This window comes from Lontra canadensis, unplaced genomic scaffold, assembly GCF_010015895.1.
Source record: "Lontra canadensis isolate GAN:19392208 unplaced genomic scaffold, GSC_riverotter_1.0 scaffold162, whole genome shotgun sequence".
Lineage (NCBI taxonomy): Eukaryota > Metazoa > Chordata > Mammalia > Carnivora > Mustelidae > Lontra > Lontra canadensis.
In genome coordinates this window covers 2,352,050-2,371,818 of record NW_022631156.1, presented here as the reverse complement: position 1 = coordinate 2,371,818, position 19,769 = coordinate 2,352,050, and the positions used below count along the sequence as shown (strand labels likewise).

The 19,769-nt window shown below is 37.9% G+C and overlaps 1 protein-coding gene across 1 annotated transcript in view; it reads right to left on the bottom strand.

Annotated features, from left to right (window-relative positions):
• PCDH15 (protocadherin related 15) overlaps positions 1 to 19,769 on the bottom strand; it is a 1,265,671-nt gene that overhangs the window by 14,548 nt on the left and 1,231,354 nt on the right. Inside the window, exons 31-34 of the mRNA XM_032845308.1 lie at positions 18,226 to 18,402; positions 6,628 to 6,846; positions 4,760 to 4,768; positions 3,808 to 3,960 (exon numbers count right to left, since the gene is read on the bottom strand). Of these exons, the coding sequence (XP_032701199.1) occupies positions 3,808 to 3,960; positions 4,760 to 4,768; positions 6,628 to 6,846; positions 18,226 to 18,402 (558 nt within the window). The remainder of the gene's footprint in view (positions 1 to 3,807; positions 3,961 to 4,759; positions 4,769 to 6,627; positions 6,847 to 18,225; positions 18,403 to 19,769) is intronic.

Genomic DNA, 19,769 nt, shown 5'->3' with positions numbered 1-19,769 from the left:
TCTTTTTTTTTTTTTTTTTTAAGAAAATGCATCAATCCATAGACTTTTTTTTTTTTGGGGGGGGGGGTGGTGGGGGACTAGTGAGTTTGATACAGCAAAGTATCCATGACCACACATAACAGTTCTCTTATGTAGAAATCATGATTCCAAATTGCAAATCAGCATTTTGGCTAATGGTTTCATATCCTTTGCTTTGGTGGACAATGTTCAGAGCTGGCTGTCTAGGGAGAAGGATCCTTTGCTGTATCTGAATCAGTACCATTATCTCTCCTCTCAGTCATTCTGTCCTGGCGCTAAAAGGACTCTCTGGTCTGAGACAAAGGTTACAAGAGAATACAGAAAGGAATTCTCTATTCCCTAGATTAGAGAATTAAAAGTCTTCAAGGACAGGTGGGAGAATTTCTCTCATAGAGGTCAAAATCACAGTTGAGAAATTGAAGTTACGCTAGAACCTGAACAGAGATTATTTCCTTCTATTTCAGTCTTAAGCTGAATCCATTATAAAATGCTATAAACAGTACAAATAACAAGAGGGGCTATTGGTATTTATTTTTTAATATGATCTGTGTCAAATTTTGATCAAGACTGACTTTAATGAAAAGACTTATGTTCCAGTCACATAGTTTCAATATCCCTGGAAGATCTGCTCATACACTGACACTGAGTCACAGTGGCTGAGAGTGATAAAGTCAACTAAGGGCAAGGACATAAGCACATATCACTATTGAAAGCATTGGGACCTTTCGCCCAGGAAGGCTGGTGGGTTTTGAATGCCCTCTCCTCAGACTTTGCTCTCAAGCTCAATATTTCATATTTACCAACACAGCAGGAATGAAATAAAAGGAAATACTGTGAATAAAAATTAAGTGGCCGGGGCACCTGGGTGGCTCAGTGGGTTAAGGCCTCTGCCTTCGGCTCAGGTCATGATCCCAGGGTCCTGGGATCAAGCCCCTCGTCGGGCTCTCTGCTCCGCAGGGAGCCTGTCTCCTCCGCTCTCTCTCTGCCTGCCTCTCTGCCTACTTGTGATCTCTGTCAAATAAATAAATAAAATCTTTAAAAGAAAATTAAGTGGCCACGCTGAAAAGTAAAACAGGCGAGACAATACAATGCCATATATAAAGCTAAGGCTGTTACTGTGCCTTTTCACAAAGAAACAAACTCCTAAGGAAGAACCCTCACAGCTGGACTTGGGGTATCAGGCCCGCGCAGATAACTCGGGAAGAACAACAATCTGGATTCAATAGACATCAAATCCTTCTCCTGATCTTGCAAAGTCATTTTTTTTTTAAATGGACTTGACACATTATTTGGTACTTTTTAAAAAAAATAGATTTGTTCTTGCTAAGAACTACCTGTATAATGGAACTGTACCACTTTGGATTAAGAGACATCTTGAAATACTTTTAACAAATTAAGAGCAAGAATTTTGATATACTTCTTGGGAGGTACAGGTTTTCAAGGTACCAAAAGTGAATGAGATATGAGAGAGAGAAATTTCTTTTTTAAAAGCAAATGACTCCATGGTAAAATGATGAAGATCACTACATTTAGAGTAAAACTTAATCTATTCTCTTGTATCTTTTTTCCCTAACACCTCATATTAGAATGATATTATTTACTTACTTATGCCTATGTATCCACAGGTGGGAAAGAGAAAACATGCGACAGAAAAAAAAAAAAAAAAGAGTTTGAACTATAGTTACTTTGAGGTGGTTATGAAAATACTAACAGGAATTTGATGTAAACATTTGATATGTATATCCAGAAAAGAAAATGCATGTTTTTATATTTTGTTTTTACTCTGATATGTAATAATATTTTAGATGAAACCATATGACATTTTTTGGTTGTCTCATCCCATAAAATAGCTAGCTATCTGTTTCCTATACATAGGTAAAATTTACCTTCGTTACATATGGTTGATTTCAATCCCGAAACAGATATTTTAAATGAGAATCTAAGAATTGTTTCTATGTCCTAACTGAAAAATTAGTCCACACTGATTTTTAAAGAAGATAAACATACTGTTTGGAAGAAAGTAAATATACAAGTACTGCGGTGATTATTATAGACCAACTGTCGAATCTGTATGACATTATTAGATCATTAAGATTCTTTTCAAAATGACCTTTTTTGTTTGTTTGTTTAAATTTGGTAATAATTCCTTTGGAGCTAATCTATTTTCTAGTAACATATGCTTAGAAACCCTATATAAAGTTTTTAAATAGATAGGTTAAACATTTGTTAAAGATGTTTAAATGTGAAGAACACAAAATACTTCATTAAATACATATTATAATTGAAAAATTCTCTAAGTCTACCACAATTTTTCAAATGAAAACAGTCCTTAAGTGTTGCTATTTGAAAATGGTCACCATCAAACTATATTTATTCCAGATGATGTTACAGTCTATCTACTTTTGTTAAGTAAAAATGAATATATGCCACTAACTTCAGATAACAGAAAACTTTACACATAAATCTTTTTAGTTTCTGAGTATTTTTTTTTTCCTGGGGAGAGGTGGTTAATATAAAGAGAATCAAATCATATTGGCTCAATTCCTATATTCACCAGTAATTCAAAAAGAGACCATAATTTTCAACTCAATTTAAAAAATTTAAAAACTATATTTAAAGCATGAATCCTTTACCATATTATTTTAGAAATGGAATGCCAAGCACTCAACTGTCAAACATTAAATTCAATTTTAGCATTAAGATATACAATATTAAAATCTGTTTTAACATTTTTAAAACTTAACATCACCTTGTGTAATAATATTGATACACGTGTTTAAAACCACTTGTCTCATTAAAAGGTAAATTTCATAATTTTTGAGGCTTGCTTTATTCCTACTAGTAAATGCTACAAATGTAACACAGTTGAATGTGTTTTAGTCCCTCGACTCCACCAAATTCCAGTTGATAAAAGCTGTCTTGGATTTAATTCAGTCATATTCAGAATTTTATCATCTCCTTGACTGTTCTGCATCTCATGTCCCAAAATAGTTACTCTTGAATTTTTAAAACATAGGCAAGTTAAGTAAGTCCAAAAGGAATCAGGTTATGAGGGTAGCATCATTATGGAAAACATCTGTGAAGTCTTTTCACAGTAATCTAAGAGTTTTCAAATGTGGATGATTTAATATTGCTTAGAGGTTCCGAATATTGTAGGAGCAATATTAAGCATTACAGCAGTCTCTTTTGAGAAGAATATAATGAAAAGTATATTCTTTAAGTGGTTGGATATTTAATTCTTTATTTGGGTTTCAGATTTTCATTACTCTATGTTATGACATCCTAAGATTGCTTTAAAAAGTCTGTGATTTAAACCATCACATCAGTTTTAAACTTCCAAACAGGAGTTGGCTTTTGATACCAAATCAGGATTATGATTTTTTTTTTGTTTTTTTTGTTTTTGATTTTTGTTTTTGATTTTTTTATGATAGTTTTATTTTTCCTTATTTTCTATGAGAAAATTTCAGAACGTATTTTTAATTCTGGAGAAAAAATATATGCGTAATTGTGAAGGTTTACAAATAGACTATTCAAGCTAGACATCTGCAAATTTTCTCTTACTAAGCTTTTTATGTTCTTTTTTGGTTTGCTTGTGTTTTGGTTATTATTTTTCAGCTCAACCTTTCTTAGGTTCTCATCCTAACAATTTAGTTTTTTTGTTTTGTTTTGTTAAGAAAAATGTCATAATTCAAGGAACCTGCACTTCTGCATCAGGTTGACATGAAATGCTCACCCCCCAGCATCCATCACACCCACCTGTCTGTAAGAGCGCCTGCAAAGCCTACTTACATGGTGCTGTCCCCCAGCTCTTCATACAGGTGTGCCCCAGGGGGAGGCGGGGGCGGCGGGGGTGCGGCCATAGGTGCGGGCGTGGGTGCAGCAGGCTTGGCCGCCGGTAATGCCGACTGGATTCGTGCAGTCTTGGTGCACTCAGCTTGGCGGCTTGGGTAAGGCAAGGAAAACTCATTTTAGAAATCGTTTACTTATCAGTTGGCATACAAACCTACTAAAAACATCAGGAACACAAATACTCCAGCTTATAAACTGGTAGAATTACAGAAGCATCCCCACCGAGTAGCGTTCTCTCGTACCCTCTCCCCCTTCAGTTCTTTAAAATATTGACCCTTGAATAACAGGATTCAGTAGAAATATTGGCAAGTTAAGTGAAATAGTAATATTAAAGATGGGGGCAAGCTCTCTTGAAAACTGTGAGTAATAATTGGTGGTTATTGAGTAATCTCTCTCATCATGTGAGGCAAGGCTGAAGATGCATAATGTCGGAGATACATAATTTTTCCTTATCTTTCATCGTCCATCTATTTTTTAAAAAAGTTATTCTATTTAAAATGATCTGAAACATTTTTGACATTCATTGACAGAAGCCATGTAGTTTACAGAGGGTCCCCCTCCTAAAGGATGGGGAGGGCTAGCTTTGGTTTCCTTCGGGTACCTGGGACACATGGCATTCTGGCCCTTTCTGAATGTCCTGAACACCAACTATGAGCTCCTTCCTCAAAACCAAGATCTCAGAGTGTGGAAGCTATCACAGCAAATGACATTTTTCACTTCTCCTCCCTTGGATCCCAAAGTTAAAGAGCAGTTCAATTCTGTACATACAAAAGCACAAGGGAAGTTGAGGTCACATACATGGTCCTGGCAGACTGACTGCTTTATCAGGGGTATGTGGGGTTTTTCTTTTCATAGTGTATAAAATCATACATAAGATGTTAATTATACTTACACTTTAAACCTGTTTCGAAAGGCAGTGAGTAAGAAAAGAGAGAGAGAGAAAGCTACATTAGAAGGGCTGCATTCATAATATTTTAACATCTGATTTATTCTACACGATGAATAATTTACTGGTTAAATGCATAATGACACAGACTTAATGACACCGCAGGGAAGCTAAGTATTTCAATTCAGAAAGTCAGAATGGGGGAGCACTTCATCATTACCGACAACGTCACAGATGCTGTGAAAACATTCATTACAGGGAAACAAAGAAATGAACTAAATGTAGCAAGCAGCACTGGATGAATACGTGGAGACAGGAGTTCGAGCTCTGAGGGAGAAATGGAAGAGTAAAGGTGATCTGATTCTTGTAATGGGCTTCTTGGCGACTGGGTGTATTACAGGAATGGACTCAGGCACCAGGCTCTGATTACCCCCGGGGTCTCCCTTTGAGGCAGGGGCTGGGATTCGAAGGTGCCCCTCCTGGGTCACGAATCCTTGGCACTTTCCCCCATATTTGCCCCTTAACTTTGCCACATACAGATGACTTTCAGAAACAAATGTTAATACAAAAGACTAGTCAGCCATCTGGTCCTACTTAGAAGCAGAACATAAAAGTACGAAAGTTAGATTTGTAAATATTAGAATGCTACTTTGAAACACGAGCAGCACAAAACATCATTTTGTTTAATTCTGTCCATCTACAAAAAGCAGTAACTAAAATGAATTCACGGGGTGTCGACCTGATTACTGAACTACAAGGAGAATAATAATTAAATCCATCTACATAATGTAGAAACGCTAAGCATCTTAGTGGTTTATTACAATTCAGATCTCTGAGTATAACGTCTGGGATGCTTCAGTTTGGGCCCCTGCATCATGTGCCCAATAGAAGAGGTCTCCTCCCTGGTTTATTGCTGTGGCATTCCTTTGGGAAGCAGCGCAATAAGTAAGAATAACTGTAAGACAGATTAACATGAAAATGAATTCTGGCTTGATGGTTTAAAAAATTAAAACCATTTGTCCAATATTAAGTTGGTTCATGAAGGCTTTAGAGCCAGTGCACCAGTTGATCTGTTAAGGATATTTCAGACCCCAGTGTATCAACCTAAATGCTGTGTTTGCAACTTCACATTGCTTTTGTGATGAAAGATACTCTTACAGCATCTTCTTAACCTGTCCCACAACTGTTTTCACCAGTCATTATCCATATGGATATATTTGAAGTGCTTAGACCTCTATCACGGTTCCTCACAACCAGTGTCAAATAACGAAGAGCTTACTAGACAACCTCGAGTACAGATGCTTACATTAGCTATTATTACTTTACTACTTCAAAGGGCCTAAGTAAGATTTTAAGTGGAAGTATTTGCCTGTAAGGCCTGCACCACCACAATATCCTGTCACATGTCACAACACAGATTCTCGCAGGGCTCCCCAGGAAGGAAGAGGCCCCATGGAAAATGACATGGGGCATACTACGATTTTTAAATGGTTTTGCCAACACTGCGGGCATTTACACAGAAGCAAATTTAACGACATGGATACAGTGCTGTCATGATGGTGTGGTCAGATCTCAGAACTTCCTCGGGACCAGGGATATCTGTACATGACACTTCCTAGGATCCCTGCTACCTTCGCTCCCGGAGGTCAGTTCCCCAAAGAGCACAAACACAGTCCTGCTGGAGGAGAGCATCTTAGGAGCACGGGCACATTGAGTTTGCTGTGTGCAATGCTGGAAGTTTGTTTTGTTTTCCCTTCAAGGAAGGCCATACAGCAGTCCCCAAGAGGTCTGCACCATTCCTGTTTTGGGACTCCAAAGCCATGTTCACAGGGCTGGCTTTGGGACGATGCAGGTTTCAATCAAGGGATACTCACTGTCTGTAGCTGACCAGAACGACCAGAATGGCAGGGATACAGCAGAGAATGATGATGAAGGCAAGCGCCAGCAAGGCCCCCTCTGTGTAGCCCAGACTTTCTCCTCGCTTTTTAATGCTGGTCACTGCCTCCGGGGTCCGGATCTCCAAAATGCGTCCTCCTTCCCCGTAATGCGGTTGGAAGTCTTTGTTGATATCAAGCAGTTTGCCATCCAGAAACCTGCATTGTTAGATAAATCATAAAACCAATGATGTTAACAGAAAGTTCTCTTTTATTTTTTTAAATTTTTTTTTAAAGATTTTATTTATTTATTTGACAGAGAGAGAGGTCACAAGTAGGCAGAGAGGCAGGCAGAGAGGGGGGTGAGAAGCAGGCTCCCTGCTGAGCAGAGAGCCCGATGCAGGGCTTGATCCAGGACCCTGGGATCAGGACCTGAGCTGAAGGCAGAGGCTTTAACCCACTGAGCCACCCAGGTGCCCCTTAAAAGAGAACTTTTAAATGGAATCTTCCAATATCTTTTAGTATTTCCTTTGAAAGTATTTTTGTAAAATATTTTTAAATAATATAGAAAATAATTTTGTAATATCTCATTAGTATTTTTACTAAGTATTAAGTATTTAATATTTAAAAAATTTGTGATAGCTTTTAATTGAATCACAAGCTGAGTCAGTCTTATAAATAAAAAAATATATAAAAAGAGCAATGAAGAAGAGCAACCACCACCTGTATACACGTATCACAGATATAACAATGACCTTACTTAATATGCTCACAGACTTGAGAAAAATAATTATCGACATCCTTGAACTTACATGATTACATTATTCATGTGAATGAATATTCTAAATTACATAGGATATAGTTTAAAATTATATCCTGCATTTTGTCTGCTTGGGTCCTCAGAATCATCCTGTAGAACAGAAAAGTTACAATGCTAATTTATTGCCAGAAAACTACACAGTTAGGGCCATGAATCTGAGACACCAACCCAAGCCGTCAGGGTCCAAAATCTCCATTTGTCTTATATGCTGACACTCTCAAATCCCAAACCAAAATGACATTTTATGGACAAGAAGTGAACAAATTAAAAAGTGTTTCCTGCCTAGAAAGAGAAGACTCTATAAATGATGCAGATAGCAAAGCAGTCGGGATGACAGGAATTAGCCAAAATAAGCCAACAATTCTCGCAAAGTCTTCTTCTGAATAATACAGTTCTTATTATGGGCATCACATTGGGGTGGGGGGAGCAGATAGTCAAGGAAAATTGTAACTTAATTTATTAAGATTTTGTTACATATTTTGTTTTAATTAGCAGGTAATATTTTTCAAAATTCCTTGGGAATATTTGCATGATCTCTGTATAAATCCTACAGTATTGATGTAACACTTATGTTCTTAATACCACAAAGCCACACCATGGCTTAGGTATTTTTGGTTTTGAATTTTTAGATGTTCATCTATAAAAATCAAAGGTCTGACTACAGAAAATTGGAAAGCACAAAACTTTCCAAAAAGCAAAATTACTCACAGACCCCAATGCAGAGGCTGCTCACATTTGGATATACCCACATCCCATCTTCTTTAACAAATATTTTTTTATTCTTGTACTTAAACAGCATATATAAAGTGAAAACTATTATTTTAGAAATATACTGCATAATATAAACCACCATACTTATGTTGAAAATGGAGAAAGCACAAAGAAATGGGGGGAAAAGTTTTAAATGGCCTCAAATTTCACTATCCCAATGATAACAAAGAGCATCTGACAGTCTATTTTATCCATTTTGACATTTTAAAATTTTCTGACTGATCATGCTGACTTTACTGCACAGTGTACATAGCTTCCTTATGGAAAAAGTAAAGAGATGACTGATACCAGATACAAATTCCACTGGGTAGTTTATTAGACTTCCTATTTAAGAAACCCAATGTTTAGGATAACTCAATTTTAGTTTTAAAGGTGTATGTTTTTACTCAAGTTTTCATGTGATAATGTAAGGCAGTTAGATTTTTTGTTACTTTTTTTTCTTACAAGTATGTTTTTGTAGATATAAAAATCCTTTCACAGCATTTTTCCTAGGTCATTTTTAGATATGTTAGAGAATATAATAAAGATCTAACCATGGTTCCAAGTGCTAGAATAGAATGGTACCACAATTTGTTTTAATTGTTTGTCAGATAAGGTAAGAAGTTCCAAATAAAGTACAGATTAGAAGACCAAATATTGTGAAAATGTCTATGCTACCTAAAGCAATCTACACATTTAATGAAATCCCTATCAAAATACCGTCAACTTTTTTCAAAGAAATGGAACAAATAATCCTGAAATTTATATGGAACCAAAAAAGACCCTGAATAGCCAGAGGAATGTTGAAACAGAAAGCCCAAGTTGGTGGCATCATAATTCCAGACTTCAAGGTCTATTACAAAGCTGTTATCATCAAGACAGTATGGTACTGGCACAAAAACAGACACATAAATCAATGGAACAGAATAGAGAGCCCAGAAATAGACCCTCAACTCTGTGGTCAACTAATTTTCGACAAAGCAGGAAAGAATGTCCAATGGAAAAAAGTCTTTTCAACAGATGGTGTTGGGAAAATTGGACAGCCACATGCAGAAGAATGAAATTGGACCATTTTCTTATACCACACACAAAAATAGACTCAAATGGATGAAAGACCTCAATATGAGGCAGGAATCCATCAAAATCTTTGAGGAGAACATAGGCAGCAACCTCTTCAACCTCAGCTGCAGCAACTTCTTCCTGGAAACATCACCAAAGGCAAGGGAAGCAAGGGAAAAAATGAACTATTGGGACTTCATCAAAGTCAAAAGCTTTTGCACAGCAAAGGAAACAGTCAACAAAACCAAAAGACAACTGACAGAATGGGAGAAGATATTTGCAAATGACATATCAGATAAAGGGCTAATATCCAAAATCTATAAAGAACTTCTCAAACTCAACACCTAAAGAACAAATAATCTAATCAAGAAATGGACAAAAGACATGAACAGACATTTCTGCGAAGAAGACATCCAGATGGCCAACAGACACATAAAAAAGTGCTCATCACTTGGCATTGGGAAATACAAATCAAAACCACAATGAGATATCACCTCACACCAGTCAGAATGGCTAAAATTAACAATTCAGGAAATGACAGATGTTGGCGGGGATGCAGAGAAAGGGGAATCCTCCTACACTGTTGGTGGGAATGCAACTACTCTGGTGCAGCCACTCTGGAAAACAGCATGGAGTTTCCTTAAAAAGTTGAAAATAGAGCTACCCTATGACCCAGCAATCACACTATTGGGTATTTACCCTAAAGATACAAATGTAGTGATCCGAAGGGGCATGTGCACCCAAATGTTTATAACATCAATGTCCACAATAGCCAAATTATGGAAAAAACCTAGATGTCCATCAACAGATGAATGGATAAAGAAGTGGTGTATATATACAATGGAATACTATCAAAAGAAATGAAATCTTGCCATTTGCAATGACGTGGATGGAACTAGAGGGTATTATGCTGAGCAAAGTAAGTCAATCAGAGAAAGACAATTATCGTATGATTTCTTGATATGAGGAATTTGAGAGGCAGGGTGGGGGCTTTGGGGGGTAGGGAAGGAAAAAATGAATCAAGATGAGATCAGGATGGAGACAAACCATAAGAGACTCTTAATCTCACAAAACAAACTGAGGGTTGCTGGGGAGGTGGGGGGATAGGGTGGTTGGGTTATGGACATTGGGGAGGGTATGTGCTATGGTGAGTGCTGTGAATAGTGTAAGACTGATGATTCACAGACCTGTACCCCGGGGCAAATAATACATTAGATGTTAATAAAAATAATTAAAGTACAGATTAAGAGTTCTTTTTGCAAAATCAGTATTAGAAACTGGGAAGAATCAGTAGAGGAAGGTAATTAGTTTGGGGGAAGAATTCATTCCTATCATGTGGAATCCACACAATGGACTCCCTTCTACAGGATTCTTGAATTTGCCATCCCATCACCTGAAGATGGGAAGATTCTTTAGTCTTTTTACAGTACAAGAGCTCCATTATTTTGATTATTTACTTTGGTTTGTTTCTCAATTTAGGTAAATGTCCTCATTGTTTCCTGGAATTGTTGATTGCTTTTGAACCTATACCTAGTCTAAAATTAAATATCCTTTTTGCTTTCTACATGCAAAACAGCTTGCCTAGGTACAAATTCCTGGGTCCTAACATTTTTCTTTCAAAAAAATTGTGGATCTGATTCCTATTGCCTTTTGGCATTTTATTGTGCATATGAGATGTCTAAGGCTTATCTAATTTTTTGTTTCTTTATAATCAAGTCACTTTTGTGTTTCAGTGGTATGAAAACATATTCAGATACTTTTCAATGACACATGATGACATTTTCATTGATTTTGTCTGGGAAAGTAATGGAGTCTCTTCATTATACTTTTGGCTTATGTTTCTGTGATTATGACTGCAGTGTTTTACCTCAGAGATCCCCTACAGTTGTCAGGTTGTATCTTCACTGTCCTCTAAATATCTTTTGATCTCCTTTATAATTCGTATCTTTTTTTTTATTATTATGTATGTACTTTATGCTGCTAATTTCTTTTTCAGATGTTTTCTCATTTGGGGAAAAGTTTGGAGATTTTCCATACTGAGGTGGAAAAAGTGAGCCAAACCTTCAGGCTTTTGTTTTATACTTTTCCTGGTTTGGGGGCAAAGCTAGCTTCCATGTTGGTCCTTGGAGAGGGATTCTGAGTCCTTTTGTGTGTCTAACTGACCCACACCCAGGCAGTGAGCAGAGGCTCAAGTCCTGAGGGAGAGGCAGTGTAGACGCCCACCACCAGCACTGTGGTAGAGAGCACTGATGGGGTTCTTTCACCAGAAACAGCGAAGGAAGGATTCAGGGCTCCTCAAACACATATACCATTTCATTGTCCCATACAGTTTTATTTTCTGTTAAAAACCTTAAACTGTTTTTCCAGTGGTTTCTGGAGAATATTTCCAGAGATAAATTCCGCCTCTGAGTCACTGCAATGTTATTTCTTTCACTTTGTTTTCCAGTATTTATTACTGCTTGCATTTTGTCCCGTGCTTACTTATCTCAGGAAGGAGATCTGTCAGATCTGCTCTTTTCCTGATAAGTAGAGGACAGGTGAGACTAGGTAAGGAGAGAAGGGATGGGGCCATAGGATCAGGCTCACATAATTCAAAAATGCAGGAGATGAAAGGAAACCAGATAAGGGAACAAAGGAGACCATCCTGTCCTAGGTGTCAGAGGTGGTCTTGGTGTAACAGCTACTTGTGACCAAGAAAATTACTGACCCTAAAAAGGAAGTAAGCCATTGAAGGTGTTACCACTAGTCCCTGCTCTATGGTGATATCAATAAAGGTGTTAAAAGGATTTAAATTCCCTGGTTAACTTTCTATAAAAGACCATCCCTAGAACCCTTTTACACTGTTGGTGGGAATGCAAGTTGATGCAGTCACTTTGGAAAACAGTGTGGAGATTCCTAAGAAATTAAAAATAGAGCTACCCTATGACTCTGCAATTGCACTGCTGGGTATTTACCCCAAAGATACAGATGTAGTGAAAAGAAGGGACATTTGTACCCCATTGTTCATAGCAGCAATGGCCACAGTCACTAAAGTGTGGAAAGAGCCAAGATACCCTTCAATGGACGAATGGATAAAGAAGATATGGTCCATATATACAATGTAGTATTATGCCTCCATCAGAAAGGATGAATATCCAACTTTTGTATCAACATGGACAGGACTGGAGGAAATTATGCTGAGTGAAATAAGTCAAGCAGAGAGTCAATTATCATGTGGTTTCACTTGTGAAACATAAAGAATAGCATGGAGGACATTAGGAAAAGGAAGGGAAAAATGAAGGTGGGAGGATCACGAGAGACTATGGACTCTGAAAAACAAAATGAGGGTTTTGGAGCCTGATGGTGGGTATGAAGGAGGGCACGTATTGCATGGAGCACTGGGTGTTATACATAGAAAATGACTCTTGGAACACTGCATCAAAAACTAATGATATACTATATGGTGACTAACATAATAAAAAATAATGAAAAAAGAACTAAAAAAAAAAAAAAGACTATCCCTATTGGGACCCCTCTCACTCCTGAGAGCTTTTTCTGTATCCTCACTCAATAAACTTGTATCACTTTACTCGCTCTCCATTGTCTGTGAGATTGGACTCTGTAAGGCGAGAACCTCGTTCTCCAGCACCACTGAGATGAGATAACATTCCTCAGACCTCAGACAGCTCCCTTTTTTCCTATTCACTCTGCTGATGGAGCACAGGCAAATGTGCATCCCTGCCTGTTTACTTTTGTGGGATACAACTGTCAAAGTGTGGTATGGAAGCATCCGTCCAAGTTGCGTTCTGCCTTGATGGTTATCTTACTGCAGTGTACCTATGCATGCAGAGATAAAGGGGACAGTGAGCAGGAGTGAGCACTCTACTCCACAGAGACCCCCATCTACATGGTAGAGGGGTAACTAACTGCCTCTTTGCCGGGTAGATACCCTGCTTCTGGGTCTCTGAAACAGGCATACAGAGGGAGCGAGGGTTAACACATCTGCCAATATCCATGCCACTTCAATAACATTGTTTTGTGTAATAAAGCAAGTCATGGGTAGACCAGTATTTCCTTTATACAGTTCTAAATTAAGGACTAATTTATATTCCTTACTATATTTCATACTCTATGTATAGTAAACTAGATTCTAATAATGACTTTTCCATTATTTAAATTTCACTCTTGGGGCGCCTGGGTGACTCAGTGGGTTAAAGCCTCTGCTTTCGGCTCGGGTTATGATCCCAGGGTCCTGGGATTGAGCCCCACATTGGGCTCTCTGCTCAGCGGAGAGCCTGCTTCCTCCTCCCTCTGCCTGCCTCTCCACCTACTTGTGATCTCTGTCTGTCAAATAAATAAAATCTTGAAAAATAAAATAAATAAATAAATAAATAAATAAATAAATAAATAAATTTCACTATTTTTAGGGTTTTTTTCCTCCTCTGGTCTTAGGAATGGGAAATAAGCTTTATGAGAGCTTGGAAGTCAGATTATGATTTAAAGTATAAACATGTTATTTTCCACTATATTATAAATGCAGTCTGTACAGTATACAGGCTTCTCCTGTATTTCCTGTTTACCATCCAGACAGATAATGTTAAACAGACTGGATGTATAAAATGGCACGTAAGCTAAAACTATATTTGCTTTTTTAAACAAATACTTAGTTAAGTTCTATTTTAAAGTACTATGATCTGTTTCTGCTCAGGGTGCTCAGGGTGCTCAGGGTGCAGGAAGCTTAAGGGCCTGTGGCTCCCACCCTAATGACAAAAAAGTCAAATAATACAAAAATCCTAACTTTTTTGCAAGCAAAATGCCAAATTCTGAAGAGTGACAGTTTCCTCTACAGGGAGATGAGACCATGCATTGTTTCACCTTTCACAGAACAACGAAAAGTGGCTGCCAAAAAAGCAAATAAAAGAAATGAACTAAAATGTTTTCAAGAATGTATGTATTCATTTAGAGAGAGAGAGAGAGAGAGAGAGCACAAGCAGAGGGAGGAGCAAACTCCCTGCTCAGCAGGGAGCCTAATGTGGGGCTCGATCCCAGGACCCCAAGATCATGACCTGAGCCAAAGGCTGATGCTCAACTGACTGAGCCACCCAGGCACCTGCAAAAGAACTAAAATTTTAATTAATTTAATTTTCATTAGTTTTTAGAAGCTAAGTATGTACCAACATGCAAAGTTGGCATAAGAGATCCGTGAACATAAAGGGGGGGTTGGCATTGTACTCACTTGCAAACTGTTTTCCAAGGGCCCTCATAAGATGACCTAGGGACAGGGCTGGAGACAGGAGAGAAATCCCCTTCTAGTGCAGGGTTATAGAGAATGAGCAGCTGAGGCTGGGGCACCCGGCAATTCCACAGGCCCCTCTCTCATATAAAGCAAGAGCCTTAAGCCACAGAAAGAGGGGAAGGAAGTATCCCAGTCCCTATGGGTCAGGATACGTCCACTGCTTCTGGGGAACAAGTATAAGCAAAAACCCACTCCGTGTGGAGGAGGAACAGGAGTTCTCTTGGAGTGGACACCCTGCACGGAGCAGAGGTCTTTCACTGGTTGAGAGGGGCAGGGAACTCTGACACCAAGACATACCACAAGTATGGTGTAGTGAACTAGTGCCATGGGAAGGAGGGGGAGCAAAGTGAGAGAGCCTCAGCCCATGTCCCAGGCATGCAGGCTAGACAAGGAGAACAGAGAGCCACCCACCCACGTTGCTGCATCTCCGCTGCGGGAGGAGAGCCAAGCAGTGAGCGAGCGAGTGCATTCGGCCCTGATGGGGGCTGGCTAAGAGAATGAAGAGCTCCCAGGGTCTGCAGAGAGACCCAGCAGGGAAGCCAGACCAGACACTGCCCAGATGCTGGGACATCAGAAGGACTTTGATAAGCTCTGCTTAGTACTTTACAGAATCTAGCAGAAAGTAAAAAACATGCTTGAAGTGATGGGAAGTTCAATAAAGTGGTGGAAACTGTAAGAATGAACCAAATGGAAATGGAAGGCTTGTTTTGTTTTTTGTTTTTTTAAGGTGTAAAGATGAAGAATTCCTTTAATGAGCACATCGACAGGCTAACAGATGTATCTGTGAACTTGAAAACAAGGCAACAGCAATTATCTAAAGGAAAGCACCAAGAGAAGAGAGGGCAAGGAGAAGAGGAGGAGACGAGAACAGAGAGCATCCAAAAGTGTGGAGAAAAATGAATTTTAATTGGAGTCCCAGACTGAGAAGAAAGAGAATCTAGGTTATAAGAAACACTTGAAAAGATAATGTCTAAGGATATCCTAGAGATTGAGACAATCTAAAAAACCAAAAACAAACAAAAAACACAGATTCAAGAAGGTCAAAAAAACCACAGCAAGAACAGAAGCAGGATAAAAGGAATGTATATTTGCTGCAAAAAAATCTAAGAAATTCAGATGACCCAAAATAAGAAAAATCAAAATACTCACAGCCTTGTAAGACAAAGTAGTTAACATATAATTATACTGATTCCAATCTTCTCTATCATTTTATAAGCTTTAAAGAAAAGTTTTGATAGGAAATCAATTTTAAAAATCAAAGTAAACTCCTCTGAGGAAATACCTTTTGTTTGTTTCTAATTCTTTGGCCTAAGAATTCCAACATCCTCAAAATCTTAGATTTTAGGATCGGGGGAAGTTGAAAGAATAATCCTATTTCCACTGGTCTGGATGTTAGGTGATAGTCTTAATATTCTAGTATATTTATTCAGTGTCAAAAACTAAATTTTCAACAGCTCTTCTAATTACAACAATAGCAATGCATTCTGAGCATTGGATTATGAAATATATCTATATAATTTCATTATAAAATGTTTCGAGGAACAATTCCAGGATTTAGGTTATTATATTAATTAATAATTAACTAATAATATATTAGACTTAGCTCAAGCTGCTAAGGGAAAACTTGAATACTTAATGGCCATTCCATCCTCTCTTCAGTATAGAAAATCTTGATTTATAGTTATTCTCAATTTCTACCTTCTTTCCTGGCCCTTAGTTATTCAATTGAATTTCTATGTTTATTCTTTAGAATACAACCTAGCCTTGGGAAAACTTGTTTAGAACGAAGGATGTTTATCTTATACTTTCTAGTGTCAGCTGAAACCCAACTGGCTTCAGTTTGCAAACTATTGACCTCTAAATGTTTATATGAGCAATTCAGATGATGCTCATCATTACTTTAACTCTTGATTTTTTAAAGTTTTTTTATCAAAAAAATTTTATTTTTTTGAAATTTTTTTTATCAAAAAAATTTTATTTATTTATTTGCTAGAGAGAAAGATAGAACAAGCAGGGGGAAGATAAGGTAAGGGAGAAGCAAACTTCCTGCTGAGCAGAGAACCCATTTCAGGGTTCGATCCCCGGACCCCGAGACCATGACCTGAGCCACCCAGGTGCCTCACCTATCATATTTAAAAATAAAACCAATGTATGTAAAAACAAAGAATGCAGATGGGTTTAAATAAGTGTTAATAAGAACAACTCATAGACTATATGTAATTTTAAAGTCTATTTATAAATGAATTTAACATGAATACAATATGCAGAATTGGCTTGGTAGATCTAAAATGCTACTGCAGGGGCGCCTGGATGGCTCAGTGGGTTAAGCCGCTGCCTTCGGCTCAGGTCATGATCTCAGAGTCCTGGGATCGAGCCCCGCATCGGGCTCTCTGCTCAGCAGGGAGCCTGCTTCCTCCTCTCTCTCTGCCTGCCTCTCTGCCTGCTTGTGATCTTTCTCTGTCAAATAAATAAATAAAATCTTTAAAAAATAAAAATTAAAATAAAATAAAATAAAATAAAATGCTACTGCAGCTGGATGTTGGTTCTAGAACTTGAGAGGAACCCATTGCTCAGTCTCTCTACTTCCCTGTGATTAACATACTATCTTGCCTGTGGCCTAAAGAGCTATTAAATTTAAGTTGGTGAATAACATGCTTAATAACTATGGCTCTTTTATAATTAAGTTGCTATTAAATCACAGTTCCATTGTTGCTAAAATAGCAGCAGTGAAATTTTGTTCAAGAACAGATTTAAATTCAGAACAGATTCCATTAAGAATGTATGGGTTTTAAAAAATAAATGGGTAGGTAGATATTTGCTAAATACATAAATGCAGCCACATATGGATATATATGTAAACTAATATGTGCATCTGTTTATTTGGTGCTCTTCAGTATATATAGAGAAAGAAAAACTAAAATTTGAAATTATGGATTTGGGTACATACATATACACAAATACCAATAAATATTCAGAAGACATATGTAAGACTATATATCACCAATATTGTTTGAGAAAGAATGCATTTCAATTTAAATGAGAATTGCATTCCTAGAGGTTGGTGGACACTAGGTGTCACTGGAGCGAAGCTGAAAGTTAGAACGACAAAGCTGTAAGCTGTTCTAAAATGATTTCCAGGGGAGAATTGCATAGCAGTGTTTTGCTGAGAATTCTTTATTTTTAGGATTCATAACTCAAATATTCAAATTTACCAGGATGGAACAAATAGAAAGTATGGACTGAAGTGGAAGGGGTTATCGCCTTTTGCCCCACATCCCCATGTCAAGGGAAAAAAAGAGTAATTTTTTGTTGATTCAACCTTGAGGAAACCTAGATGTATTCTTAAAATTCATGCCTGCTGACATCATCGCAGGCAAACTGATAGCTGAAGAAGGAATCTGTGCTCTCCGCCTTCCAACAGCATGGAATGGGAGCAGGCGTGGAGGTCATCTCTGTACACTGCCCCTTGCTCCTAATGGACCTTCTGACCTCCAAAGTCCCTCCCTCCCACCTGGGCCTGGACATCTAGGCATGAGTACCCTAGGTATGGTCTCTGATTTTTTTTGCTTATACTACACTTTCAACAACAATTTGGTGGGTTTTAACCTTTCAGTACTTACAGCCTTAAACCAGGATCCTCTGTAGGGCAATACTGTCACCAGGGAGCTGTTACAGATAATCAAAAAGGACTTACTTAAAAAGTTCATTTCTGTCGATGGCTCGGTTGGTCTGGGGGTCAATGGCGTAGACAGTCAGGTCACATTTAGTGTAATCTTCCAGAGAAAAGGCATCCCCATGCCTTCGAGCACCAATGGACTCCACCACAACCTTGGCACCGGGAATTTGCTCCTGAACATAACGATCCAAAATCCTATAAATCAAAGTACAAACATGACATTCTGACAGGCTTTCTGGGGGGAAAAAAATCATTCTCAACTTGAAATGACATTTAGTAAATGAAAAATGATGACAGCCTGGTTTTTGCTAATGTTTACTGAATAAGAACGCTTGAAAAAAAAATTCTCTGTATTTTTTCAGCATTTAACTCCCAATGATGCTAGAAACTGAATAAGGTAGAACAAGGTCATCAGCCATGTCCTGTTTAAGTCTAGACTTTTGGAATTTATGATACCCTTTGAGCTCTACGGGTGTCATCGGAATTGCCAAGTATGTTGTACACATAAACCTGTGCATGATTTACAGGAGTCAAGGGTCTTAGAACCCTTGTGTTCACATGGTTGGTGTTATAAACTGTATGTGCCACCAGATTCTGTGATACGTGGTGCATAGCTGTGTACCAAAGTCCAGGACTAGGCTACCTATTTCCCTCAGGGCATAAAGACTCAGAGCATTACAGCAATGAAAGTAGGTAGAGATGTTTTGGAATGGCAGGTTTACCAACTTAAGAAAAATACTGCATGCAAATCTCAGAAGCTATTTAGGTGAATACAAACAAAAAAAAGATCTATCATTTGGTCTAGAATCAACAATCATCAATAGAAAAGACAAATAATGTTAACCTACAGGTAACTTCTGGAAAATACAATTTTTACTAATTTCATAATTTGATTTTAATCAAAAGCACACATTATCGCCATATGTCTGTGGTCTCTATTGCCACAAATGACAATTTCCTTAATGTCTTTTCCTTATTAAAAACTTGACATTATTAATCCCCATGTGTTAACATCAGAATGTATATTATTAAATATTTATAGACAGTCAAATGTAAATGAATTGATTTTAATAACTAGACATAGCAAATATTTTTAAATTTATCTATAGATTCGACCACCATTTGGAGTCCATGTGGTGGCAAAGTCCGCTTTGTCTGTTGGTTTTCATCTTTCTAACTGTGTTTGTCTGTTTGCTTTTAAATGTGTCTGGCGCAGCGCAATGTCCCTCTTATTATTGTCCCTCGTACTATTCATCCTCGTCTTTTTCTTACCAGCTCACACCCACTGGTCTGTCTGCCCAACAGTATCTCTTCTGATGAGATCCTTGCTGAGGAATAAGGATGAGAAGAATGTATTCTCCCCAGAACCTGAAGAGAATGGCTGCTCAAGGAGACACACACTGTGGAACAGTGTTCAGCCTGTGGATTCCTTTCCTGAGACAATTATGCTCCCTAACCAAAAAAAAAAAAAAAGGAGAGAAAGGGAAAGGGAAAGAAAAGGAAGGAAGGGAGGAGGAAAGACAAAAACAAAGGAAGGAAGGAAGGAAGGCTGGCCTTGGAGT